We start from the raw sequence: 26,988 nt of genomic DNA, 5'->3' as shown, positions 1-26,988 counted from the left end.
TTTTATTGGCTGCTTAACGCGTTTTTTTAAGGATAGCAGTGCTTTTTTCCAAACTTCAGTTGTAAAACACAGATAATTCGTTGCATCGTATAAATGTCCCAACGACTTTTTGTTCACGATTGCGTGTAGTTGTCCATGTCAAAACCGCCTGGTTTTAGATTCTTTCATTCGATCAGGTTGAGGCCAAAACTATCCTAAAACAATTCATATTTAGATTGATTTTAAATTTGTCTTTGCCAGGTGGACCTGCTGGGGGCAACATTTTAGTGGAAACGACCAACGCACGAGGGGAAAGCCAGGATTATAGGTATGGCGTAAATGAGTCGCCTCTTATGTTTTCGGTTATGTTTAGCGTGTGTTGCGCATAAGGTTTATTTAAACATTTCAAATGCTCAACTTAACGACCCATGCTTTGTGTCTACATATTTTTTTTTAAAATCTGGAAGACTGAGAGCCAATGACACATTTTGGGAATTCTATTAATGCAGTCATTACATTGTATTCGGTATTGAATCAGTGAGATATATACAATAAGTGTTGCAAATTTTACTGATTTCTTATTCTTGTAACACATCTAGTTTATCATGCCATTGTAATAAATGGTTATTCTCTGGAACAGCCCCTTTGGCTTTTCCTCTTTTTCACCCATTTTCTACCGAAGCGTTTTAAGTTTCCCGTTTCTGCAGTGCTAGTTCACTCCACGCATTTGTTAATTTTTCATTCTTTTTCTCAGCCCATTTGTTCCTCAACATCCGCATGAAAAAATTCTACAAAAGAATTCTACAAAACCACATGGCCTACAGGCCCTGTTTCTGTTGGTCGCTCGGACCATCCAAAACGAGCCAGGCTGTAATCACTATAATTTTTTTTCCCCAAACAATTGACAATGTACACGGAAAACAAAAGGATGTAGGCGTGAAATAAATGTTCCTTGCGCGTTGAGGCAAAATGTCGGACCTCTGAGTCGAAATGTTCTTCCAACTCTATATTAATATCAACACTCTTCACATTGCTTACACTTCTCCTCCACTGACCTCACTCTCTTCGTACATTACTTTGACGGCTTTTTCATCGCCAACACCCACTGCTACACTAAAACCTCTAGTTCTATGCCTACACGCTGTGGCTTTCAAGGCGAATGACAATTCTAATTGTATTCGCATAGGTGATTACGTGATCAGTTGAGGTATCGTTATCTAACTGTGGGAAATGAAAAAATTAGCATTGGGCATTTCCTATTTCATAGTAAATTTCGTCTTCTTGATTATTATTTCCACGTTTAATTCCCGCATTGTAATATGCAGAGGACGTTACTGCGTCCTGTAGTGACTGATAATTTTGAGTTGCGTGTGGCAGCTCTTCCAAAGGTATAGGTTTGAGTTCCATATATGAAAGTTCTTCTGGTACATACTGGTCACGTGTTGAGTCATGCTGCTTGACTTCATCAGAGGTGTCCCTCCGTGGCGTCTTTTCTCTGTTGTTATTCACAGCTCGTCTAAGGCGCCATGTCAGCAGGCTAACTGCAATAAGCAGCACCAAAACAAGGCAGGACAAAGCGATGACAATAATACGGTAGATATTGGAAAAACCTGTTAGACGTTTAGAAAAAGGAGAGAGAAAAACATAAAGAGTTTTGTCATGAGTTTCGCAGGTTGGCCACAGATCACGAATGTTCTGGGGAAAAGCTTTTTCCTCTTGAAGAAAAGAGAGGGAAAATTGAAATTATTTAACACGGCTGATTAAACCCCATTGAAGGGTGGAAAAAAAAATTGGGGTCACTTGATAAAAGGAAAATGTATTGAAAACTTATCAGCCTTATGACGGCTGTCATGGGAGGTTATTAGAAGCCGCTACTTTGTCTGGCATTGTGTGTCACGTGCTGCATCCACCATACATCAACAACCAGTGGCCAGCCAAGGATATCCAGGTATTTGTACCATGGCATTACAATGCAAACAAACAAATAAACAAACAGACAATCAAGCAAAATGCACTCACTGTCCTCTCCCTTGGTAGTTGCTTTAGTTGCTGACTTTCGGTATTCAGTTAAGGTTATTTCGTAGGTTGTACTACCAAAGCTGTTTGAAGCGTTGCACACGTACACCCCATAATCCTGCACACTGTCAGGAGTGACGAAAATCATGTTGTTGTTTACGACCTTGATGTCGTCATTAATTGGATCCTGTCCATTCTTTGTCCACGAGTAGGTAACTGGAGAATCACTGGTTGCGTAGCAACAAAGACAACACAGCGTGTATTTTTCACATATTACGGAAGTTGGTGAAACGTGGTTCAGTATTCTAGGTGGCACTATATGTAGATTACAAAAAAGGAAATCATACTTGGTTCAATTACCTTATACCCACAACTACGACACCATATCTGGGCTTCGCTAAATTTATATATTGCAAAGTGAAAAAAACAATGATTAAATGAATAGATTGGCTCGTATTTAGTAGTCATGCAGCTGCTACATAATCCTGCGCTACAGACGCATTCTTTGCACTTCTCAGTTTTACACTTCTATCACACAGGACATATTTTACACGTCGGGCTCAGATTCTTAGTGATTTGAGGTTACTCACGCCACACTCTTTTCCGCAGCTCAATCAAAGATTGTCAGTTCTAAGCACTTAATTGATATTTACTAATAAGAAAAATATTGTAAAAAAAGACTTTTCTATAGGCCACTCTATTCAAGTTAATAAATAGATACTGAGACAAAATAATTCACTCACCAGATGTGACTGATGGTATCACTGTAGTCACGTTAATCCTAGGAGGTCCTAACAAAAAAACGATACAAAGTGCATCGTAGAAAGAAGAAAAAAATGAGCACTTTATCACATTTATCAGTTCCTTAGTATTGCATTGTGCATCCCTACTGAGCACGATTTTCGCGTCATTAGCGCGCGCACATAGGCGCGTGCGCGTACAAAACATAAGACGTTTCCCTCAAACTAAGCTCGATAGCAAAATAAATACTCGTTTTCTCTTAAACGAGCACGGTGACCCCCACTTTTCATTTCATAACTTCAATGAGAACAATATCCTCAATAACTGAGAAAAAATGAGTACAAATCTATGGCCACTTTTTTGGCAAATGAAATAAATACTACAGAGGGAGACATAACGGGCCCAACAGCGCATGCCCAAAATATGTTTGCCTTAAAGGATAGAAATGCAGGGTATTTAAAGACATTTTTTCTGGGACGTAGGTGAATAAACAATCAAAGAAAGTCAAACTTTGTGTGATATAACACGCTGCATTGCAAAATAATCGAGCTTATTTGTTGCGTACGGAGATTACCAAAAGTCACCTAAATAACCGTATTTGTCAGCATTGTGGCGTGAAAGCAAGCACGGTGACCCCCTCTTTTTACTACGTTTTTAATATCTCCTTGTCCTGTGACAACAACAGTTTCATGGGAAATTTATAGCGGGTTCTTTTACTAGGGAATCACCTTAAGCAAAACGCTCAGTATAGGTTGTCATAGTCGAGTGACTGTACTCTCCTTCAAAGCAAATGCTCTGGATCCCCATGTGATTGCTTCAAACCGACATACGTTCCTTTGAAGATATGATTGATCATCGCAGTTGTACAAAAAAAAAAAATCAGGCCTGAACAGGATTCGAACCCATGACCTCTGCGATACCGGTGCAGTGCTCTGCCAACTGAGCTATCAAGCCAACTGGGAATTGGTCACATTGTGAGTTCGTAATACTCCCGTCGATGGCGAGGAGAAGAAGGACAGGAAAGATTTACCATTACTCCAAGCAAATTGGCTTTCCTTTCTTGAAATAAACCAACCAGAGTCCTGCTTTCGTTCCCTGTAAACTTACCTTGAAATCATTCTGACCTAAAATACATTTTACTTTCGAGCATCTACGAGGTACCACTGTGCTAAAGTTCAAGATGCTGCACTGTGAATGATATATAGTTTCAAAATACCTTTGGGTTTTTCGCAGATATAGCCAGACTTCTTTTTGCAGTATTCGTCATTCCAATGTGTCCTTTTCAACTCAACGCAGTCCTCGCCACCCTGATCATTTGGTTCCATTGGATGCCAGTTACTATACACTGAGGCATTGTAGGGTGTACCATCACTCCAAACAAATTGGCTTTCATTGCGTCGATCATTGAGCCCAATCCAGTAATGCTGACTCCAAACTTTTGAAGATTTGTTAGAAACGAAGCTCATTTCTGATTGGTTTGCTATACTAACAAGGTCTCCACCAGAATCAAGGCAATTTCTGCGAGCATTTTCCCAGTTGAGGCCTCGCATTGACGAGGACTGGATAACAAACATGTAACAAGAGTTACCATATCCATCCCAGCCACTTGGACAATCTAAGGCTTGAGATACAAATTTCAAAACACAACTCAGTTTACTTTAAGTCAAAAGAGATGGATATCAGTACATGTATGGAGGAAAGCACTTCCCAGCGTTCCTGTATCAACATTCAAAGTTATCACCAAAGGAAGAGCTAGGGAACCATTGCCTTACATGTTATTGGTTTACACTGGTGCAGAGAAAAGTAATTTTCAGGCTTGGCCTAGTCTTCACAGAACGATAACTGGCCGAAATCGCGTTAGGCTGGCCTGAGGAGCTGGCAAACAACAGAGAATACAACACAGCAATAGGGTAAGTAGATTTTACTCACAAAATATAAGAATAATTGACTTTTCAAGCAAAGCCGTTCCATTCTCATACAAACCTTTATAAATTCAAACCGCTGTAACACAACACCTCCATATACTGCAAGGCCAGAGTCACGTTTCGGTCGTTATGTATTAGTATATACAATATGTCACGTTAGGCTGAACGTTCGCATAAAAGTGAAAAAAAAAAAAAGGATAACATTGAGAGCTTGGGTTGCCTGTGGCCAAGTCAAAAATGACAGACAATTGACAAATCAAATTTAAAATTTCCGCGGAAGATGAATAAACAGCTACTGGAAGTTTCAGCCCCTTAGAGTATATCGTCTTTTCAAAAATTTGAAAAAAACCTCATACGGGGGGGGGGGGGGTAGCATCCAACCCCCACCCCCTTGTGCGTCCGAGGGTTAAAGTAGCCAATGAAATTGTACGTTTGAGTTGAATTGCACTATTTTTTGCTCAAGATTGCATATTTTTTCTGTTTTGCGTATGAGATGTAAAAGCATTTCAGGGTCTGCTTCTTTTACAAACTGTAGATAGAGCAATAGCCTACGAGTAGTCCCTCTTCCGCTTACTCCGTCGCTCGTGCGTGACGCGAAAGAAAACCGCGAGAAAAAAAAAATGACCGTGCGGAATCCTGGAGGCGAGGAGCACGCGAAAGGAGGGACTACCGCCTAAGCCCAAGAGTTTGAATTATGCGTTGCTCTCACAACGCAAAAATATGATTGGTTTATGTTAGGAGCGTTGACAACGCGTTGTCAACATTCGATCTACGTGTGACGTCTTGCAGGAATGTTTTTGAACCAGAGCAAATCGAAGCGGTACCAGAGCAAATCGAGGCGTTGGAATCGCGCTTCGCAAGCCGTGATGTTCTTGTGAATCTGCCAACAGGCTTTGGAAAGATTTAAATTTTACAGTGTTTTGTTTGGCAAAGGTTTCCGCCTCCAACCCAACTGTGAGGGTGTTAGTGATTTCGCCGCTCAACAGCATCGTCCAAGTCAGCGAATACAAATCAGGTATAAATTCACAGAGCTTGGTCTTTCTGCCGTCCATTTGAAAGATTGAACCGGACTTTCACTTGAAACCGGACATTCACCTGAAATTTTCCGCTGCTATCGACAAACATTTCACTGCAGTTGCATGATCCGTTATGTCGAATACGTAATGTAAATTCTCGTTTGAAACTCTGCATTTGAAATTTTACCAATAACTTTTAGATTTACACTTTCAGACGCAGCGAAAATCGTTACAAGATGCCTCATTCGCTGTCTTCTTTTTAAAACTTCTTTGGCAGTTTCGCTGAACGAACACTGAACGAAGATATACTTCTCACGGCATATGTTTTTGCCTGGCCACTTGAAGAGTAGAGTCGATATCTCCCGCGGTTATTGACAACAGGCGATAAGAAGAGGACGTCAAGATGAGAAATCCTACACTGAAAAATCACTCGGCCGTGAAAGGGCAAACTCTTGGGCTTGGGTGATAGTCCCTCCTTTCGCGCGCTCCTCGTCCCCAGGATTTCGCACGGCCATTTTTTTCTCGCAGTTTTCTTTCGCGTCACGCGTGACGGACTAAGCGAAAGAGGGACTACTCGTAGTCAAGTAGAGCAACAAAATTTGCTACTGACCAAAGTCCATTAATTACAATAGGCAAATAAAAGTGTGATTCAAAATGGACATAATAATGTAGCATTATGAAATCACGCTGTCCTACAAGAAACGCCGATTTTCAAAAAGACTTGGAATTTGGCATTTAACAATAATTATGAGTTAGGGGGAACAGAAAAACCTTGTTTCCTTACTTTTCCAAAAAAGGAAGGCCCTCTCAAAAGTATCATCAATTCTTAAAATAAGCCTTTGACTAATTTCTAGATTTGTTAAAAATAATTTTTTTTCATACATAATAATTATTTGAGATTTGTATTAAGCATCCTCTTTGGCTAAACAAACAGCAAAGAGATTGATATTGTGTCTGTTTCAGTTGCAATTATACATTGTTATTATAATCTACACTACACTAATTCACATCTTAAGGATGTTATAAAGTTCATGTAGCAATGGAAATGTTATCAATGATCTATGCGCATTGGTACAAAAATTACAATGAAAAAGAGTAATGAAGTGAAAACAACAATAATTAAATGAATAGATTGGCTTGTATTTAGTTGTCGTGCAGATACCCACTTTATCTTCTTGCATCAGATAGGTTAAATAGTTCTGCGCTACAGACGCATTCGTTAAAACGTTTTGAAGTTTTCCACTTCTATCTCACAGCACATTTTCAACAATCGGGCTCAGATTTTTAGTGACTCGCAATTAATCATGCCATACCCTTGATCGCAGCTCAGTCAAAGATTAACAGTTCTAAGCACTTAATTAATATTTACCAATAAGAAAAATATTGAATATCTGTAGGCCACTCTATTCAAGTTAATAAATATATAATGAAGAAAAGTACACAAAATAATAGGCTCACCAGATGTGACTGATGGGGTCACTGGGGTCACGTGTCTAGGAGGTCCTAACAAAAAAAGTAAAATGTACATTTCTCAGCACTTAATTGATATTTACCAATAAGAAAAATGTTGTATATCTATAGGCCACTCTATTTAAGTTAATAAATAGATACTGAAGAAAAGTACAAAAAATAATTGACTCACCAGATGTGACTGCTGGGGTCACAGGAGTCAAGTGTATTGGAGGTTCTAACAAAAAATAGTAAAATGCACATTGTGAAAAGAAGAAAAAATTTAGCACTGTTACATTTCTAAGTTGTCATGTAGCTCTTCCACCAGTTCCCCCCCCCCCCCCTCCTCCTATAGTAACTCCCACATTATTTAGCTACAGAGTCTTAAGCAAAACCTTCAGTATAGGTTTTCATACTCAAGTGATTGTACTCTCCTTAAAGCGAATGCTTTGGCCGTTAAGTCACGCAAGACTTCCGGTCCCCATGTGGTGGCTTCAGAGCGACATATGTTCCTTTCTTGAAATAAACCAGCCACAGTCCTGCTTTCATTTCCTTGTAAACTAACTTTGAAATCATTCTAACCTAAAATACATTTTAACCTACAGCATCTACAGGGAACCACTGTACTCAAGTCCACGATGCCGCACTGTGAATGATAGAATTACCTTTGAGTTTTTCGCAAATATAGCCAAACTCCGCTTTGCAGCCATTATCATTCCAACGTGCTCTATACAACTCAACGCAGTCTTCACCAGAGCGATCATTTGGTTCTCCTTGATGCCAGTTACTATACACTGAGGCATTGTAGGGTGTGCCATCACTCCAAACAAATTGGCTTTCATTGCGTCGATCATTGAGCCCAATCCAGTAATGCTGATTCCGAACATTTAAAGATTTGTTAGAAACGAAGCTCATTTCTGATTGGTCTTTTATGCTAACAAGGTCTCCACCAGAACTAAGGCAATCTCTACGAGCACTTTCCCAGTTGAGGCCTCGCATTGACGAGAACTGGTGAACAAACTTGTAACAAGAGTTGCCATATCCATCCCAGCCACCGGGACAATTATCTAAGGCTTGGGATACAAATTTCAAAACACAACTCAGTTTACTTTATGTCAAAAGAGATGGATATAAGTACATGTATGGAGAACAGCAGCTTACATCGTTCCTCTAAAACTTTCAAATTTGTCACCAAAAGAAGAGCAAGGGAACTAATGCCTTAAATGTTATTGGTTGCACTGGTGCAAAGAAAAGTAATTTTCAGGCTTGGCCTAGTCTTCAGGCAACCTATAATGTACGTGTACTCACAATGTGTTAAGGTTATTTTTTTTCGAAATTAGCTGTTGTGATGAAATATTGGATCTTTTGTGAAATTTTAATGCAAGTGATTAGTGAAGTACTTGAAAAGGTTGATTGAACACCGATCCATTCTAAGACTACTGTGGTAACGTCTGCCAATCGGGCAAAATAAAGCATTTTATCTCTTCCCGAAATAAATAAAAATGACAGTACCATACGCATACTAAACAACGATTGAGCGTGGAATTGGTCGTACTGAATGCTGAATGACTACGTGATACTCCGTGTAACTAACCAGAATGACTGGATCCAGGGCTACTTTTCCTCCCCTCTTTGAACCATGGCTCGATTTTTGCTTCCGTTCAAAAACTTGCGTAAGTAACATGGTTGAAAGCATACACAACTACCCACTTTGCCCCTTTTTTGTCGTTTTAAGACAAAGGCAGGAAAAAGTGCTTTTTTCCTGTGACACAAATAAATTTGCAGTCGTTGTTGTTGTCGGCATCAGCTTTGTTAACTTTATTCAAGCCATGAATTGTTTCTTGATTCGAACAGCAATAGAAGCAATCAATATGTGGCCAACCATGTCAGCTCGTCAATGATACAATATCCTTTGGTATAAATAAGTGACACCTATTTATTATTAGAAAGCTCAAATAATGTGCAATATCAAATATGGGTAACCTCAAAGTCTATATCGAATCTGCGTAACCTCAAAGTCTATATCCAGAATAAATGTTTCACTAGTGTGTTTTTGTGGCTACTTTTTACCTGTTTGGCTATTCGTTACCTGTAAATATCTAAATTAGAAAGTAGAAGTCATGTTACATTTGTAAACTGGTGTTACTGCCTCTAGAAAAAGCAATTAGGTAGGCTATTCTCTGATATATTAATGCAGCTATCAAAATTCAACCACTCAATCACTCAACTACTCTATAGGAAGTAAAATTCGTTACTGTCTTCTCATTGAGATAGAAGTTGGCAAGTAACGTAAGATCTATCTGACGTTATCATAACCAAAGTGATGAAAACACACTATAACAAATATGTTTCGAGCATGATTGGGCTATATACCTCAAATCAAATCAGAAAAGTATTTATATACGCCACTACATTGTGATGCTTTAACCAACTTGAAAAAGTATGTACTTCAGCTGGCTTTGGCAAGAAAATCAAACTCACCTAACACCAAATGAAGAAATACAGCGAAGACAGCGACCCGTCTACAAAGCACGAGATCGAATTTTATCGCCATGAAAGTGTGTTTCTGTTACCATCACAAAACGCCTGACGGATTAAACCGCAGAACAGTGCTTAATACTGTAACAATGACGTGGGCAAAATAAAGGCCCATCCGAAACAAAATGCCGATATCCGAAAAGGCTTGGAATCCGGTATTTAACAATACTTATGAGTTAGGAGAAAAAGGAAACCTTTTTTCTCTACTTCTCCAAAAAAGGAAGGTCTGTCAAATTTTCATTTTCAAGCCAACATGGAAACAATTCTTAACCGTTGCCGAATTTATGAGCTGTACAAAGGTGTCAAAGGACGCGAGGATTGCCAATGTCCCAAAAGAAACCCTTGACCAATTTCTGGGTTGGATGAAAATAATTCATTTTCCAGAAATGTTAATAATTTGAGGTTTGCTAAACATCGCACGTGGCTAAACAAATAGCAATGATTTATATTGTGTCTGTTTCATTTGCAATTATAGTATGTTGTTATAGTCTACACTACACTGATTCCCATCTTGAGGATGGTATAAAGTTCATGTAGTAATGAAAAAGTTTGCAGTTACTGCTTCTTATCGTTGTAAGCCAAAGGCAGGGAAAAAGTTTTCGTTGCTGCTGTTGTTGTTATCAGCTTGTTTTCTACTTTAGAATAATCCATTTCCTGTTAAGTTCATTCAAGCCATTAATTGTTTCTTCAATCAGGTAATCTTGAATCGGCAGATGTTATGCTGGACCAGTTGGGTCGGTTTTTTTTATCTAGGAAGGCTTGATTTGATCTGTATCATATAAAAGTAATCTTTTGCATTTTAAAAACTTTATTGAAACCAGTGTAACTGTGTAGTAAGCAAAATTATGAGAGAGATGCTTATAAGGGCTTTCACCCACAACAAGGTGTTTCTTGTCTCACATGACGTCAAAGTCCCTGATTTTAAAGAGCAAATGAAGTGTCGATGACGTCATTGATTGAGAGTCTTAGTTACAGATGGCAATAACAAGCTAATATTATGACAAATGTGTTCGTCAGGGACAATAAATGTTGTTTGGATCTTGCTAAAATATGTTTCTGTAGGACCTAGAAAGTCCCTTGATCAAGAGATTCCGGTTATAGTGGCTTGTACAGAAAAAAAAAAAAAAAAACTAATAGTGTATATTACTTTCCTCGTGAAGACACTTGCTGTCGATTAAATGATTTTTGCCTTGATTCACTCACAGTCGACAGTTTTTGTTTTGCCATGCATATGGGAAAATATTCCTCGAGAACGAGTAGTGATCATCCATCAAATTTGTTAGCCTTTTGGAGATCAATTCCGCACACAGACTACAGAGATTTTCGGAAGAATATTGAGCATAAAGGAATATGAAGTTTTTGCTCTGCTTACCGCTAACAGAATGCATTTCTCTAGGTGTGATTGCTGTTTAAAGAACAGATTTGCTATGGCACCGCCATGTGGGGAAGAGCATGTTCTGTACATCACGAAGTACAATACCAAATCGAGCTTCTGGGAAGATATAGCACCCCTTCCTTTAGAAATAATCCATGTTAGATGGAATTTGTATTGTAGCTCACGACAATTTTATGTATTTTCTTGGTGTTGTAGCCAGGCCCGGAGCTGACATTGCACTAAGAGATGCTGACAGATACAACTTCCCCCAAACCAAGTGAGACAAAATAGCTGAGCTACAAGGAGAAGCGAGAAAGTGAGCTTGAGGAGCCGCTGCACACCGACAAATTACCATCGCTGATGGAGTCAATCTACAGAGCCACCTTTACTCTATTATATGTAAACCATGCGAAGTGTACAAGTAAACGACTGATGAATGGCATTTTATAGCAAGCTTGAGGATACCACGGCACGGTCCTCCTATAATGATGCGTCGTAATGGCAAGAGTTCTCTGAAGCAGTGAACACCGTCAAGCAGCATAAAAACCTGCAGAATGTTATGATCTTGTCACTAGTAAATGGATCGGACAAACTCAAATGCCCGTGAATTTACGCTGAACGCTGCCAAGGCGTTCTACTCTACTAAATTATTGTACACTGCGAATTTTTAAGCCAAGCAAGTTGCTAAAAGATGCCTTGTGCCGTGACGAAGATGACAAACGATAATGTCTCATATGTAGACAACGTACACACCTTAGACCCAGACAGTTAGTGATTCTAACAGTGCAAATTATATTTACTGTTTATTATAAACGTTTCTATAAAATAGCAACAAGATAACATGGTTTGTGTTGCGTTCAATTGTTCCTGTTTTTCTACGTTTGTTTCCCGTTGTTGTTGTTTTTTTCTTTTTGGTATTTTTGTTTTGTCTCTACGGCGGTTGCAGGAAGTCCCTGTTTACCACAAGAATTTTCTGTTCATTTGTTTCTACTTGTTCTATTTTCTTGTTTATTCTCAGTGTAATCTTTTAATTCTAAATTTATCATGGGGACATCCAAAATAGGCTATAATCCTACATGCCCTGTACAAGAGTTACCCCCACTAAATATAGGTCTTATTAGCCTAAAATACTCCTCTGAAGGTTTTCAACAGATCACTCTCGCTATATATCGGAACTCTCAAGGGAATCTAGAGAAGACCAATCTTGTGACACGTCCAGTTTTCCTTGAGTGAACATTGTTTAATATTAGGTTAAATATTTCGAAGGAAAACTGTCTCCTCGCTTTGATAAAATGATTCATTTAACTCAAAAGTGAACAACGCGCGACAAAGTTTCTAAACTTTTCATATCATCACTTTGCTTAAATCTAACTAGAATGTCTACACTATCTCGTGGATCGAATAATTTAATAAAACAATTCTTCTGCCCTTCGTTGTTGGATACGGGACGATTATAAAACCTCTTATCCAACGTGAGCTCATGGAATAATTGTTAAGTAAAGTTCGCCTTCTCCACCATTGTCAGTTCCACTGTTAGATACCAAATTGTCATATTTGGCAGACGTACCATTGCTGTGTATTGATTGGTAATGTGAAATAGCCGGTGGCATCACTTCCAAAGGTTCCAAATATTCATCTCCTTGTGACACACGCTGGTCACGTGGTGTGTCATGGTGCTCAACTTCATACGAAGTGCCCCCCTCTTGTGTCTTTTCTCTCTTGTTTATCAAAGCTCGTGTAAGGCGCCATGTCAGCAGGCCAACTGCAATAAGTAGCACCAAAACAATGCAGGAGAGAGCGATGACAATAATACGGTAGATACTGGATAGACCTGTTACATTAAGAAAGGCAAAGTAAGACATATCAAACTTTATGTTTAATCTTTGATAGACAGAGTATTATCGCTTTCAATCGAAAATGAATGATTCGGAAAAGTAAGTCCAGTATTGGCTTTAATAGGCCCTATGGTCGTCTTGATCAAAAGGATGATGATACCAGGCCAAAAAACAAGATACACTGTCAGCAAGGTAAAGAAAAATATGAGCAACTATGAGTATAAATGTCTTTATAGAGCGGTTTTTATCGTAAAACCAAAACCGAACCAATTACTTTCCAATTAAGCTACTCAAAACCAAAACCAAAGTAATTGCCTGATTACTTTCGACACTCAATTGAAAACCGCACCAGAGCGTGGAATTTGATTTGGTTTTGCATTACTACGCCAGAAGACTGTGCTTGTGCTGTACTTTTGCCAATTTGTAATCCAGTTAGGAGTGAAAATCAAAACCGATCGTTATTAGTTTGCACACGATTTCCCGCACTATGCGTCAGTTTCCTTTATTTACTTCGAGCTTTGATTGGTTCTGTGGGTAATTGTCTTCGTTTTTAAGACTGGATCGAATGATTACTTCAGTTTGGCTTTACGACATCCAGTTGTAAACCGCTTCATTTTATTGGTGATCTGATACCTCTTTTCAAGGATTAACTAGTCGTTAATATTTGCAGACATTACTAACCAGTAGTTATTAATGGGATTTGCCGGTCCACCCTGAGCATGGGAGTTACTGGACAATAATCTGCCCGCTAACAACCACGTTTATATTCACCATGCATACACCAACAACAATTGGGCAAGGTTACCCATGCCGGTATACGGATGGCATTAAAATACAAACAAGCAAACAACCATATATACGAAATCGACCGACCAGCCAATTAACAACAACAACAAAAAACATGATTAAAAATAAAGAAATGAATAAATGCACTCACCGTCATCTTCTTGTGACATGTCGTCTTCAGTCAAGGTAGTTTCGTAAGATGTACTACCGTAGCTGTTTAAAGCTTTGCACACGTACACCCCATAATCCTTTGCACTGCGAGGAGTGATGACAATGTTGTCGTTTATGATCTTGATTTCCCCATTCTTTGGCTTCTTGCCATTCTTTGTCCAGGAGTATTTAACTGGAGAATCACTGGTTGCGTAGCAACAAAGAGAACACACCGTGTACCTTTTACAAGTCACTGAGGTCGGACAAACATCTTTCATTATTCTGGGTGGCACTGGGTGGCAAAGAAAAAAATTACTTGTAGTATATGGTTGTACTTTTTTAGGGGTGTGTGTAGGAGGGGGGGTCTTTGGATTGGGTCTAAAGTTTATTTTTCAGTACTACAATACTACAATATAGAATGCTACAATACAGAACTTTGTAAACGTTCTACATGAATAGAAACGCAGCCATTTTGGATAACAAATTAAACGTATTGCAAAAATTAAAACCTTTTAACAAGTGGTAAACCAATGTAATCACTTACTACCCACAACTACAACACCACAGAAGAGAGAAATTCCTTGAAGAGGGCATATAATGAAGTTATCAACTTTCCTCTTGATATGTATTAACCATCTAACGTACACGCAAACCCGCACCCCAACGGTAATAAATGGGAGACCAGAGGAAGGTTGGCCTGCTTCCCAAACCCTTTTCCCTGTAGGGTGAACTACAGCTGCCTAAAGATTTAGCAATTTAAAATAGGAAAACGACTGAAAGCGAGAAAAAAAATTATCGACAAATATACACTTGTTATCTTTATCTAATCCGGTGCTTACTAGAACGAATTAGTTAATACTTTTACAATGCCTCGTTTAACTGTTTATTTCTATTAAGATCTAGATGGCCACAACTATTTTAACAAAAAAATACAAGAACAGGAAGTAGGATATAGAACATTAATCTTTACCATTATCCATTGTTCTCATAACCTTTACAGAACTCTTTGGACCATCACCAGCAAAAGAGAAAGCCAACAGTTGAAGTTCATATTCTGTATTCTTATCAAGTCCAGCGGCATAATAAGTGCGAATGTCTGACCTGTTAATAGTTAACGTCGTTGGCAAACCAACAACGTCTTTCTTTTTGCAGAACGGTTTAAATCCTTTGATAATTCCACGTTCGGAGTCAACTGGAGATAAAACGCCACGATGCTTTAATAGTGGTGGAGTTGGTTGCAATAACTGTAAACACGATGGGCGCTTGTGAAGGAACTGATATGTTTAAAATTATGTAACATCTTAGACAAACCTATGTAATTTCAAGTACTTATCGACTATAATGCCCTTCAGATATCAGTTTTTCAGTTTTCGTTTTTCCTGCATTCAGTTTTCATTTTTGCATAATTCAAAATCGTAAATATCTCTAAAACGAAAAAAGATATTCCAAAAAGGAAAACGCCATTCTTCTTTACTTTGAAAAGCCTTTCAAATAAATATATGTTATCTGCCGGCTGGGAGGTCCGTATAGGGAAAAACTGTGACCGAGGTCTTGAAAATGCTGCCCTCTGCCTGCGGCCTCGGGCAGCATTTTCAAGCCCGAGATCACAGTTTTTCACTATACGGACCGACCCCAAGCCGGACAATAACATGTTTATCTTTTTTTCTAATATTGCGGTAAATTGGCTTACAAGTGGGTTTGTTTACGCAGCTTTGTCACTGAATCGGCCTACGCGCCGTCTACAGACTCTACAAATCATTCGTAAAAAACTCTAACGAGCGAACGAGCGAGTAACTCAGATACTAGACAAAGAAAGATGTATTAAAGAACAGATTTATACCGAACTTCTTTATGTTAGTTGCATTTAGTTGACCATTTAAGTTCTCTAAAAGTGTTTTTCCGGTGTGAAATCTCGTGCAAAGTTTGAAGTTGTGCTACAAAAACAATTTCTGTCAGTCCTTGCGAATCAGTCGAAATCCGACTTTTCTACCGTAAATTGAGTGGTAGATACCGAGGAAATTCGTGAAGTGTATTCCACAGAAATTCTCTCAAATACGGCAACGATCGGAGAGGTAAACTCGACTGAAATTGACTCATTTTTTACTTAAAATTGTACAGCGAGAGACACAGGATTACGCGCCATTACAGCGCCGAGCTACAAACAGCCAAACTCTCACAACTTCAAAAAAACTCAATTGAATTTACTTACAGTGACTTTCCTTAGCATTTAAGAGCTTCTGCCTGAGAGAGCGGGGCAGACTTGAAAATGAAGGTTGACCGATTTCGCTTAAAATTGGTACACAAAGTCGTTATGTGGACTTATGTAATATGCCAAAGGTTCAGCTTCAACGACCATTTTTTAGCCGAGTTTTGGATATCAGCCCCTCAGGGCTCCCCAGAGGATGATTTTCAGTGTAACTTTGGCCACTTTTCAATCTCTCTTTTAGCAACGTACAATTAATTTCAGACAAACCCAAAACCATATTTGTAATGCGCTATCCTTAGGCACTTATGGGTGAAAACATTAGGTCACGGGATTTTTTTGATAGCCTGTGGCTGTTATCACAACTTGGTCCTATTTGAAGCATATGGGTAGCAACCGGAAATGGCCTGTTTTTCAGATCGCATAATTTCCATGACCATGTTTTACACGGTAAAGTCTTAGTATCCCTGCAAAGTTCAGCTCTTAGTTAAGTAATATCAAGAAAAAAATAGTAAGGTTGAGGCTTTTTTACTAGGAAACACTTTAAGAGAAATTACCTACTACGCACTTCCTGTCAAGGTCTAATTTCCTTATTAGGAGAGATTTTTAGACACCAGCCGTACAATTAACAACCAATCAATTATCCCAAAGTAATTATTTAAAGGAAATATATATTTCCAAACCATAAACTAGAAATCAATTTTCCTACTGACGGATTTGAAACTAAATTTGTACCCTGTACCCAGGTGACTGGAAGGTGAGGGGGAAACTTTATACGTTGATAACAAGAAAAGCAATCAAAATACAATGAAACAAGCTGTTTACTGAGTGTATTAGTTAGGTGGGAAAAGCTGAGCAAAAAACACACACACCAAAAGCGCTATTTATGGGACTCTGCCTTGTTTCCATGGCAACCTTGCTTTGTCAGGCATAATTACCCTAAGTTTGAGTTTTCTAATCTAATTCTCTGTTTTTTATTGCCGTTTTCAAGTTTCTTGGGACAAACATAGGTTTTTGCACGTTTTCATTCCTTTAGTACCCTTTCTCTTCTCTTTTAAGTTTGTTATGATTGGCAAAAATGATATTAGAGATTAGCAGATTCAATACGACAGATGTTTTGGAATTTATGACATTCTGACGTCACGTGCCTTCATAGCTGACTATTCACTATTATTAGAATTTTAAGCCGTGAGTTTTCTTCTCCTTCCCCCTGCCAGAAGATCATAAATACCTTGTGTGGCTAGTGGTACTGAAATTTCCGACTTAATTGCAACACACCCAGAGGTGCTCTCCTTCAAGCTTCAATCTTTGCTCCTCTTTGGTATCGATTCTAAATACGAATACCATCGTACGATAGAGACTGTCGGTAAGTAAGCCTCATAATACAATAGAGGGCCCGGAGATTACATTTTTTTTGCATGACATGCGAAGCGTCTCCTCTGTTATTTAATATTAAGCATATGAAACTACTTAATTCATCTCCAAGACCTTTCGACTCTTCAAGTGAAACAACATCCAACGTTAGCAAAATGTAGAAAATGTTAGCAATTGAATTGTGTGTGGGTAGACAATTTAAGTTAGAGACATTTTGTTCAAATGTGTATGCAGATGATGATGGAACAACCATCCTTGAACCAGTGGAACGAATTAAAGACATTAAAGCGTGTAAAAAAAAACTCTTTGAACGTGCAAAATAAATTTATGTCTGATGTACATGCATGCAGTCCCTCTACCCTAGGATACTTATGGGATGCAATAGGTATTACAATGCCGAACTCCTCAAATATGCTATCCGAAATGTTAGCAATAACTTTTTTCAGTTTCTTCAATTTCTGCTTTCTCCTGGATGGAAAAAAGGGTGTTGACATGGCGCACTTTGGTCACGCAAACAGGTGAATTTTCCACGGTGACGTGGGCAAATCACAATCTTCTTTAATTCATACTTTAACCTCCATTCAGGGAAGTTGTCAACTCTGTGAGACACGGCCAGTTTATTACCACCAGTGCCCATTTTAATTTGACCAGTAGGTGGGTAACATCTCGATCTAACGTCGCTAAAGGGAGAGTCACAGCAGGCTCTGATGTCTTGTTATCTCATGCCCCGCAAATGTCATCTTCTTTCCAAAAGGACACCGTATACACGCTTTTAGTTTTGCACAGGAATAAAAAGGGTAATAGCCAGACTTTTACTCTCCTGCCTTTCAAGCACACTCAAATGAAACAAATTCACTTACAGACTGAATAGATTTAATAAGTTTAATTAATTGATCGCAGATAGTTTCTTTACTTGTAAATAAACAATCCAGCCAGCAAGATATCCACGTGCTGGCCATATATTCATTTCCCGGTTGCATTTTATCAATTTAGGACAGACTAAGTAAACATGTAATGTAATAACGCATTCGGATCCTATACAAAAGCAACTGCCTAGCGCACAGCATGGTCGCGGCCTAATGGTTAAGGGGCTGGACTCCAGGTCGACCGTTCCTGGTTACTAGGGTGTTGCCATGTCGTCTTGGAAAAGGCAATTTTCTTTCACAGTGCTTCTCTCCACCTAGATGTATAAATGAGAGCCAGTGATTGTCATCCTGTCCAGGGAAGAAGAGCAATAACCAATTTAAGCTCCAGCAGGTATGAGGCACTGGGCCTTGTCACGACTTACCATATCACCCACAGCAAGCATACTGGTCGTCCTGGGGATTATCACTTCTTATTATGGAAATTGGATTTAAGGGCCAGCAATTCTACAGCTAAGGGTGCCATAAGCAGTAGTCTTTGAAGGAAAATCCACTCCTCCCCTGTCCTATCTTTGGATGTATGCAGTACACTGATTTAGTCTGGATCTGTGCTAACTGAAAATGCAACAAATGGAACATCCCGATAGAGAAATGGAAAGTGTGCCAATGAGTAATTTTCTGGCAATTTGGTCAGACATTCAGCAACTTGGCGAGGAAAACTGACATTATCCGTAATTTTCAAGACTTCTTCCACAAAATTTATAACCGTTGCTGGACCAAAATCTGATCGGTCCAAAGACAAAATCACATGAAAATTTCTGATTAACGGTAACTCTTTTTGGTTACAATTAACTTCAGAGTCTCTAATTCATGACTTAGAATAAAAAAAGGTATTAATCGAAATTAAATGGCTGATTTTTACAGACACGCTTTGTTGAAATTTTAACCGGAAGTGGCCTGGTTAGTCATCTTCTCGTAAGTTTTTTCTTAGTAAAAAGGCCTCAACCTTAGTATTTTTTTCTTGATATTACTAAACTAAGGGCTGAACTTTGCAAGGATACTAAGATTTCAGGATGTAAAACACGGGCACGGAAAATATGCGGTCTTAAAAACAGGCCATTTCCGATTGCTACCCATATGCTTCAAATAGGACCAAGTTGTGATAACAGCCACAGGCTAACGAAAAATTCCCGCGAGCTAATGTTTTTACCCATAGAAGCCTAAGAATAGGGCATTGCAAACATGGTTTTGTTTTTGTCTGAAATTAATTTTACATTGCTAATTTGGCACTTGAAACGCTCAGTATAGGTTGTCATACTCGAGTGACTGCACTCTCCTTAAAGCAAATGCTCTTGATCCCCATGTGGTTGCTTCAAACCAACATACGTTCCTTTGAAGATATGATTGATCATCACAGTTATACACACAACTTAAGCAGTTTTGAAATTAAAGCCTGAAAAAAATTCAGGCCTGAACGGGATTCGAACCCATGATCTCTGCGATACCGGTGCAGTGCTCTACCAACTGAGCTATCAAGCCAACTGGGAGCTGGTCACACTGTGAGTCCGTAACATACTGGCCAGTAGATGGCGAGGAGAAGAAGGACAGGAAGGGTGTACTATCACTCCAAACAAATTGGCTTTCTTTTCTTCAAATAATCTTGTAATAATCCTTTTAATCTTGTAAATAATTTAATAACTATGTAAATTCTTACTTTGTAATCATTATTGATCCTAAAAAGCCCCACTGGGGAGGTTTAATAAAGTATTCATTTGTTCATTTATTCTTTTATTCAAATAAACCAACCACACTCCTGCTTTCATTTCCTTGTAAACTTACCTTGAAATCATTCTGACCTAAACTACATTTTAACCTACATCATCTACAAGGTACCACTGTACTCAAGTCCACGATGCCACACTGTGAATGATATATAGTTTCAAAATACCTGGGTTTTTCGCAGATATAGCCATACTCCCTTTTGCAGTTTTCGTCATTCCAATGTGTCCTATACAACTCAACGCAGTCCTCGCCATCCTGATCATTTGGTTCCATTGGATACCAGTTACTATACACTGAGGCATTATAGGGTGTACCATCACTCCAAACAAATTGGCTTTCATTGCGTCGATCATTTAGAGCCCAATCCAGTAATGCTGACTCGAGAATTTTGAAGATTTAGTATATAATAAACGAAGCTCATTTCTGATTGGTTTGCTATACTAACAAGGTCTCCACCGTAACCAAGGCAATCTCTGCGAGCATTTTCCCAGTTGAGACCTTGCATTGACGAAGGCTGGATAACAAACTTGTAACAAGAACTGCCATATCCATCCCAGCCACTTGGGCAATCTGAGGCTTGGGATACAAATTTGAAAACAAAACTCAATTTAATTTTTGGGATATCAGTACATGTATGGAGGACAGCACCTTCCAACGTTCCTGTATCAACATTCAAATTTATCAGCAAAGGAAGAGCTGGACATAACAATGTAGCAATTGAACTTCGTGTGACTGTCATGCAATTTTAGTCTGAAATCATACCCGTGATTTCAAATCGAGCCGTCTCGTTCGAATATGAAATCACACCGTCCTACGAGAAACGCCGATTTCCAAAAAGACTTGGAATCCGGAATTTAACAATAATTATGGGTTAGGGGGAACAGGAAAACCTTGTTTCCTTACTTTTCCAAAAAAGGAAGATCCTGTCAAAGTATCATTTTCAAGTCGTTATGAAAACAATTCTTAAAATAAGCCTTTGACTAATTTCTAGATTTATTAAGAATATATATTTTTTTTCATACACAATAATTATTTGAGATTTGATATTTGATTTGATTGATATTACGTCTGTTTCAGTTGCAATTATAGAATGTTATTATAATCTACACCACACTAATTCACATCTTGAAAATGTTATAAAGTTCACGTAGCTATGGGAATTTTATCAATGAGCTATACACATTGGTACAAAAACTGCAATGAAAAAGAGTAATGAAGTGAAAACAACAATAATTAAATGAATAGATTGGCTTGTATTTAGTTGTCAGGCAGATACACCACTTTTTCTTCTAGCATCAGAAAGGTTAAATAATTCTGCGCTACAGACGCATTCTTCGAAAAGTTTTGAAGTTTTACACTTTTATCACACAGCAAATTTTCAACAATCGGGCTCAGATTTTTAGTGACTCCCAGTTAATCATGCCATACCCTTGATCGCAACTCAGTCAAAGATTAACAGTTCTAAGCACTTAATTGATATTTACTAATAAGAAAAATATTGTATATCTATGGGCCACTCTATTCAAGTCAATAAATATATACTGAAGAAAAGTACACAAAATAATTGACTCACCAGTTGTGACCGGTGGGGTCACAGGAATCACGTGTTTAGGAGGTCCTAACAAAAAAGTAAAATGTACATTGTGGAAAGAAAAGAAAATTTAGCACTATTACATTTCTAAGTTGTCATGTAGGTCTTCCATCAGTTCCCCCCCCCCCTTCCTCCGACAGTAACTCCCACATTATCCAGCTACAGACTGTTAACCAAACCTTCAGTATAGGTTTTCATACTCATGTGATGGTACTCTCCTTAAAGCAAATGCTTTGGCTGTTAAGTCACGCAAAACTCCCGATCCCCATGTGGTGGCTTCAAAGCGACATATGTTCCTTTCTTGAAATATACCAACCACAGTCCTGCTTTCATTTCCATGTAAACTAACTTTGAAATCATTCTGACCTAAAATACATTTTAACCTACAGCATCTACAAGGAACCACTGTACTCAAGTCCACGATGCCACACTGTGATTGATACATAGAATTACCCTTGGGTTTTTCGCAGATATAGCAGCCATTGTCTTTGCAACCATTGTCATTCCAACGTGTTCTATACAACTCAACGATCATTTGGTTCTCCTGGATGCCAGTTACTATACACTGAGGCATTATAGGGTGTACCATCACTCCAAACAAATTGGCTTTCATTGGGTCGATCATTGAGCCCAATCCAGTAATGCTGATTCCAAACCTTTGAAAAATTGTTATAAACAAAGCTCATTTCTAATTGGTCTGCTATAGTAACAAGGTCTCCACAAGAACCAAGGCAATCTCTGCGAGCACTTTCCCAGTTGAGGCCTCGCATTGACGAGGACTGGATGATAAACTTGTAACAGGAACTGCCCTATCCATCCCAGCCACTGGGACAGTTATCTAAGGCCTGGGATACAAATTTAAAAACACAACTCAGTTTACTTTAAGTCAAAAGAGATGGATATAAGTACATGTATGGAGAACAGCACCTCACATCGTTCTCCTAGCAATTTTCAAATTTTTCACCAAAAGAGGAGCTAGGAAACTGAGGTCTTGGATGTTATTGGTTGCACTGGTGCAAAGAAAAGTAATTTTGGCCTAGTCTTCAGGCAACCTATAATGTACATGTACTTACAATGTGTCAAGGTGGCTTACTACAGTTTTGATGGATTATAACAGCCCAACTTCTAACTCTATTGAAAAATGTTCCAAGATGTTTTTCCTTTGTCAACTTACTGTTTACTTAAGTTTTTTACCACTCTATGTGAAACTTGAACAATTGAACGTCAACAAATGACCAAAATGAACGACCGAGTACCTAAGGGGAGACTGGGCGCTAGTAGGTTAAATCACGTTTTTCTCAAAATCTACCCGTATGACCCCACCTCAAAATTTTAGGAATAAGAAATTGGCTTTGATTTAACATTCATGCAAAGTAAAATAAGACAGATTTTTCGCAAACTAAGAAAATGTGAAATCAAAACTAGCTCAAAATCTGTAAGACAGATTTTTAAGACTACTGTGGTAACGTCTGGCAATTGGGCAAAATAAAGCATTTTATCTCTTCCCGAAATGAATAAACATGACAGTATCAGAGGTTCGATAAGAACTTTGGTTATACTAAACAACGATTGAGCGTGGAATTGGTCGCACTGAATGCTGAATGACTCCGTGATACCCCCGTGTAACTAGCCAGAATGACTGATTCCAGGGCTACTTTTACTCCCCTCGTTGAACCATGGCTCGATTTTTGCTTCCGTTCAAAAACTCGAGTAAGTAACATGCTTGAAAGCATACACAATTACCCACACTGCACTTTGCCCGTTTTATGTCGTTTTGAGACTAGAGAAAGGCAGGAAAAAAGTACTCTTTTTCCTTTGACACAGATAAGTATGAAGTTGTTGTTATTATTGTTGTTGTTGCCATCAGCTTGTTTTGTTTAGTTCATTCAAGCCATGAACTGTTTCTTGATTAGCTTTGATTCGAGGAGCAATAGAAGCAATCAATATGTGGCCAACCAGGTCAGCTCATCAATGATGCAATATCCATTTGTGCAAAAACAAGGCTATGGAGCGTTTTCACGTGACGTCATCAAATTCTTAAATCCAAAACTAAAGAGCCGCCAAAGTTTTATCCTCATCAGGCATAAGAGGTACTAAAGTTATATCTGTTTACAACTTTCCAGCTCAATAGCTCCCTTCGTTTGGAAACCAGCGCATTTTGAATTTCGAAGTTATAGCGGTGCGTGACACAAAGCTGCGATCGCGTTTGTCGAAAAATATGTATTTATCTCGTGAGACGTTGTCGTATTTGCAAAAGTGCTCATTTAAATGTTTACTCTTTCAGTGCAGATAATCATTGTCCTAGATAACCAAAGTAATCCAGATGTTAACACTATTTTCCGGCCGCCATATTGGTGTACCACAGAGGAACACCAACATGGCGGCTCCATTCTAGGCTCTGTAATTTTGCGCGGAACATTTCGACGAATATCTCAACTTTGGGACAACGCACACACCTTAAACTTGGAGAACTGTCTTCTTTATTTATCTTCTGTAATATCACAATTTCTTGACCTTATCCACCGAATGGTTTTTGATTTTATTTTTTTATTGCGTGACAATGAAAACGCTCTATAAATAAGCGACGCCTATTTATTATTCGAAAGTTTAAATAATGTGCAATATCATACATGGGTAACCTCAAAGTCTATATCCAGAATAAATGCTTCACTAGCGTGTTTTTGTGGCTACTTTTTACCTGTTTGGCTATTATTTACCTGTAAATATCTGAATCAGAAAGTAGAAGTCATCTTACATTTGTAAACTGGTGTTACTGCCTGAGTCGTGCGTCTAGATAAAGCCATTAGATAGGCTATTCTCTGATATATCAATACAACTATCAAAATTGAATCATCCAATCACTCAACCACTCTATAGGAAGCAAAACTTTGTTACTGTCTTCTCTTTGAGATAGAAGTAACGTAAGATCGATCTGACGTTTTCATAACTAATGTGGTGAAAACACACTATTACTGACAGATATGTTTCAAGCATGATTGGGCTATACATATACCTCAAATTAAATCAGAAGAGTAGTTATATATGCCGCTGCATTGTGATGCTTCAACCAAAAAATATGTACTTCAGCTGGCATTGCCAAGGAAATCAAACTCACCTAACACCAAATGAAGAAATACAGCGAAGACCGCGACCCGTCTACAAAACGCGATATCGAATTTTAACGCCATGAACGTGTGTTTTTGTTACCATCAGAAAACGCCTCACGGATTAAACCGCAGAACAGTGCTAAATACTGCAACAATGACGTGGGCAGAATAGAGGCCCGCCGAACCAAAATGCCGATATCCGAAAATGTTTGGAATCCGACATTTAGCAACACTTATGAGTTAGGAGAAAAAGGAAACCTTTTTTCTCTACTCTTCCAAAAAAAGAAGGTCTGCCAAAATTATCATTTTTAAGATTTTTAACATTTATTTTGCTGACAGTTACATTTTTGCCAAAGATCTGTTGAAACAAAAACATCCGGCTCTTCAACTCCCATTAGGACAGCTTTGCAAGACAAACCGATCCTCTTCGTCCTCGCACCTTTTCAACGAAGACTTCAAAGCCCACGAAGCACTGGAAGATGCTGTAGCACTGCAAAACATTATCTTTAAATCCCCCTCTTCAGTTAAGCAAAGAAAACATAATAAATTGTTCAGCAGCGATTAGTGACATACTTATATCGGCCCCACGAACTGCTTCAGATATTCAACCCCACGGAAAACATTGGAATAACACAGTCGATGGCCCAGAACATTGCGGGAAGTGGACTATCCTGTTCCAATCTCAGGGTCTTGTACTTAAAGTCGGGCTCACAGGGATTGTTGGCAATCCTGAGTATGCCTTCTAGTCAGTGGAATTCTTGCTTCCATCTTAAATCATTTCCACGAAACAATGCCTCGCGAAGAATGACCACCTCGGCTGTATAAATAGGTACGTTGTAGCTTTGTTTTAGCCAACGATGTAAGTTTAACCAGGATAACTATCTAATGTACCTGTAAGGAAATTCACGCTGATGTCATCGTTTACAATTTACCTTATCAGCATACAACTCTATACGGTTCTGTCGCAGAAAAACTGCGTGGTGAAGTAATGTTTGTCATAGTAATGTTGTCAACACTGAAATACTTATTAATAAGAAGAACTCGAGAGAGATGTTGAAATATTTATGGGTTTCCTTCCCCCCCCCCCCCCCCCAACCCCCTCCTCCTCCCTTACCCCTAAATATCAAACCTGTACGGAACAGGGATAGATGAAACAAATTTAAACACCACTGAGTCTTAGAAAACTCATAACGGCTGTGAAAATGTTTACTTTTTTTGCAACGGACGCTCTTTGGAAACAGGAAATGTGATTCTTTTCTTTTTCGAGATATTTGTAACTGAATATTTTGGTTTTTTTAACTATTATTATTTTGAAAGAATGAGAGAACCCGGAAACTAGCGTGTGCTGCGTGAATGCACGCTTTTGCTCTGAAACCGCAGCCAAAACAAAAGGCTTACGGGCTGCCACATCCTGTCTCACAGACTAGTTGTCCATAACAAAAACGCCTGGTTTTAGATTCTTTCATTCAATAACGTCGAAGCCAAAACTATCGTACAACAATTGATATTTAGATTAATTTTAAATTTTTCTCTACCTGGTGGACCTGCTGGCGGCGATATTTTAGCGGGAACGACGAGCGCACGGGATCAAGTGGAGCATGGGGGAAAGCCGGGAGTACATGAAGTCGCCTCTTATGTCTCCAATTACGCTTAGCGCGTGTTGCCTAGAAGGTTTATTTATACATTTCAAATGCTCAACAGTTACTTAACGACACGTGCTTTGTGTGCACATATTTTTTTAATATGCTTGACACATTTTAGGAATTATTTAATGCAGTAAATACATCGTATTCAGTATTGAATCAGTGAGATATATACAATACGTGTTGGCAATTTTACAGATTTCTCATTCTTCTTACACATTTAGTTTATCATGCCATTGTAATAAATGCTTATAAATTGCTTATTCTCTGGAACTGAACGGTCCGTTTGGCTTTTCTTTTTCTTCACCCATTTTCTACCGAAGCGTTTTAAGTTTCCCTTTTCTGTGGTGCTAGTTTATTCCACTCATTTGTTAATTTTTCATTCTTTTTCCCAGCCCATTTCTTTCTATCCGCATAAAAAAAAAAAAAATTCAAAAATTCTACAGGCCTTATTTTCGTTGGTCGCTCGGACCATTAAAAACGAGCTAGGGTGAAATCACTATTAATTTTTTTTTTTCCAAAAAGTGACGATGTACAAAGAAAAAAAAAGAAAAAGGGTTGGAAGGCGAGATATAAATGTTCCTCGCGCGTTGAGACAAAATGTTCCATCTCTGA

The 26,988-nt window shown here is 38.6% G+C and overlaps 3 protein-coding genes and 1 pseudogene across 5 annotated transcripts; all 4 read right to left on the bottom strand.

The window, feature by feature from the left end:
• Nucleotides 1–1,216: 1,216 nt before the first annotated feature.
• LOC145486299 (uncharacterized) lies at nucleotides 1,217–4,439 on the bottom strand. Its single transcript, XM_081464936.1, has 4 exons — nucleotides 3,953–4,439; nucleotides 2,739–2,786; nucleotides 1,999–2,310; nucleotides 1,217–1,589 (listed from the first exon to the last, which is right to left on the bottom strand). Exons 1-4 carry the CDS (start codon nucleotides 4,308–4,310, stop codon nucleotides 1,219–1,221), a joined length of 1,089 nt encoding a protein of 362 aa, XP_081321062.1. The 5' UTR covers nucleotides 4,311–4,439; the 3' UTR covers nucleotides 1,217–1,218.
• A 2,730-nt stretch (nucleotides 4,440–7,169) lies between these two features.
• On the bottom strand, nucleotides 7,170–12,312 carry LOC145486316 (perlucin-like protein). The gene is made up of 3 exons (XM_081464954.1): nucleotides 9,608–12,312; nucleotides 7,792–8,199; nucleotides 7,170–7,364 (listed from the first exon to the last, which is right to left on the bottom strand). Exons 1-3 carry the CDS (start codon nucleotides 9,678–9,680, stop codon nucleotides 7,216–7,218), a joined length of 630 nt encoding a protein of 209 aa, XP_081321080.1. The 5' UTR covers nucleotides 9,681–12,312; the 3' UTR covers nucleotides 7,170–7,215.
• A 9-nt stretch (nucleotides 12,313–12,321) lies between these two features.
• On the bottom strand, nucleotides 12,322–20,385 carry LOC145486306 (uncharacterized). Of its 2 annotated transcripts, none has more exons than XM_081464945.1 (3): nucleotides 20,199–20,385; nucleotides 13,812–14,102; nucleotides 12,322–12,870 (listed from the first exon to the last, which is right to left on the bottom strand). In XM_081464945.1, the coding sequence occupies exons 1-3, from the start codon at nucleotides 20,383–20,385 to the stop codon at nucleotides 12,518–12,520; spliced, it is 831 nt and encodes a 276-aa protein (XP_081321071.1). In that variant the 3' UTR covers nucleotides 12,322–12,517. The 2 variants fall into 2 exon arrangements, with proteins under 2 accessions (XP_081321071.1, XP_081321072.1); XM_081464946.1 differs by lacking the exon at nucleotides 20,199–20,385 and adding an exon at nucleotides 14,781–15,819.
• Nucleotides 20,382–25,917, bottom strand: LOC145486319 (macrophage mannose receptor 1-like; annotated as a pseudogene). Its single transcript, XR_014049264.1, has 5 exons — nucleotides 25,860–25,917; nucleotides 24,739–25,803; nucleotides 22,077–22,468; nucleotides 21,606–21,650; nucleotides 20,382–20,608 (listed from the first exon to the last, which is right to left on the bottom strand). The product of XR_014049264.1 is annotated as a macrophage mannose receptor 1-like (transcript).
• Nucleotides 25,918–26,988: the final 1,071 nt, after the last annotated feature.

This window comes from Orbicella franksi, chromosome 5, assembly GCF_964199315.1.
Source record: "Orbicella franksi chromosome 5, jaOrbFran1.1, whole genome shotgun sequence".
Taxonomy (NCBI): Eukaryota; Metazoa; Cnidaria; class Anthozoa; order Scleractinia; family Merulinidae; genus Orbicella; species Orbicella franksi.
This window is presented reverse-complemented; position numbering and strand designations above follow the sequence as displayed.

Bases quoted from the DNA above. Each gene is read 5' to 3' on its own strand.
- LOC145486299 (XM_081464936.1), bottom strand. From the start codon at position 4,310: ATGTTTGTTATCCAGTCCTCGTCAATGCGAGGCCTCAACTGGGAAAAT. The intron at 2,787-3,952 runs GTATTTTGAAAC...TTTTTTTGTTAG, and splicing joins TATCTGCGAAAAACCCAAAG to GACCTCCTAGGATTAACGTG. The intron at 2,311-2,738 runs GTGAGTGAATTA...ATCTACATATAG, and splicing joins GATACCATCAGTCACATCTG to TGCCACCTAGAATACTGAAC.
- LOC145486316 (XM_081464954.1), bottom strand. From the start codon at position 9,680: ATGGCGATAAAATTCGATCTCGTGCTTTGTAGACGGGTCGCTGTCTTC. The intron at 8,200-9,607 runs GTGAGTTTGATT...TTGTATCCCAAG, and splicing joins ATTTCTTCATTTGGTGTTAG to CCTTAGATAATTGTCCCGGT. The intron at 7,365-7,791 runs GTAATTCTATCA...ATTTTTTGTTAG, and splicing joins TATTTGCGAAAAACTCAAAG to AACCTCCAATACACTTGACT.
- LOC145486306 (XM_081464945.1), bottom strand. From the start codon at position 20,385: ATGATCGACGCAATGAAAGCCAATTTGTTTGGAGTGATGGTACACCCT. The intron at 14,103-20,198 runs GTATTTTGAAAC...TTTGCCACCCAG, and splicing joins TATATCTGCGAAAAACCCAG to TGCCACCCAGAATAATGAAA. The intron at 12,871-13,811 runs GTGAGTGCATTT...TTAATGTAACAG, and splicing joins CATGTCACAAGAAGATGACG to GTCTATCCAGTATCTACCGT.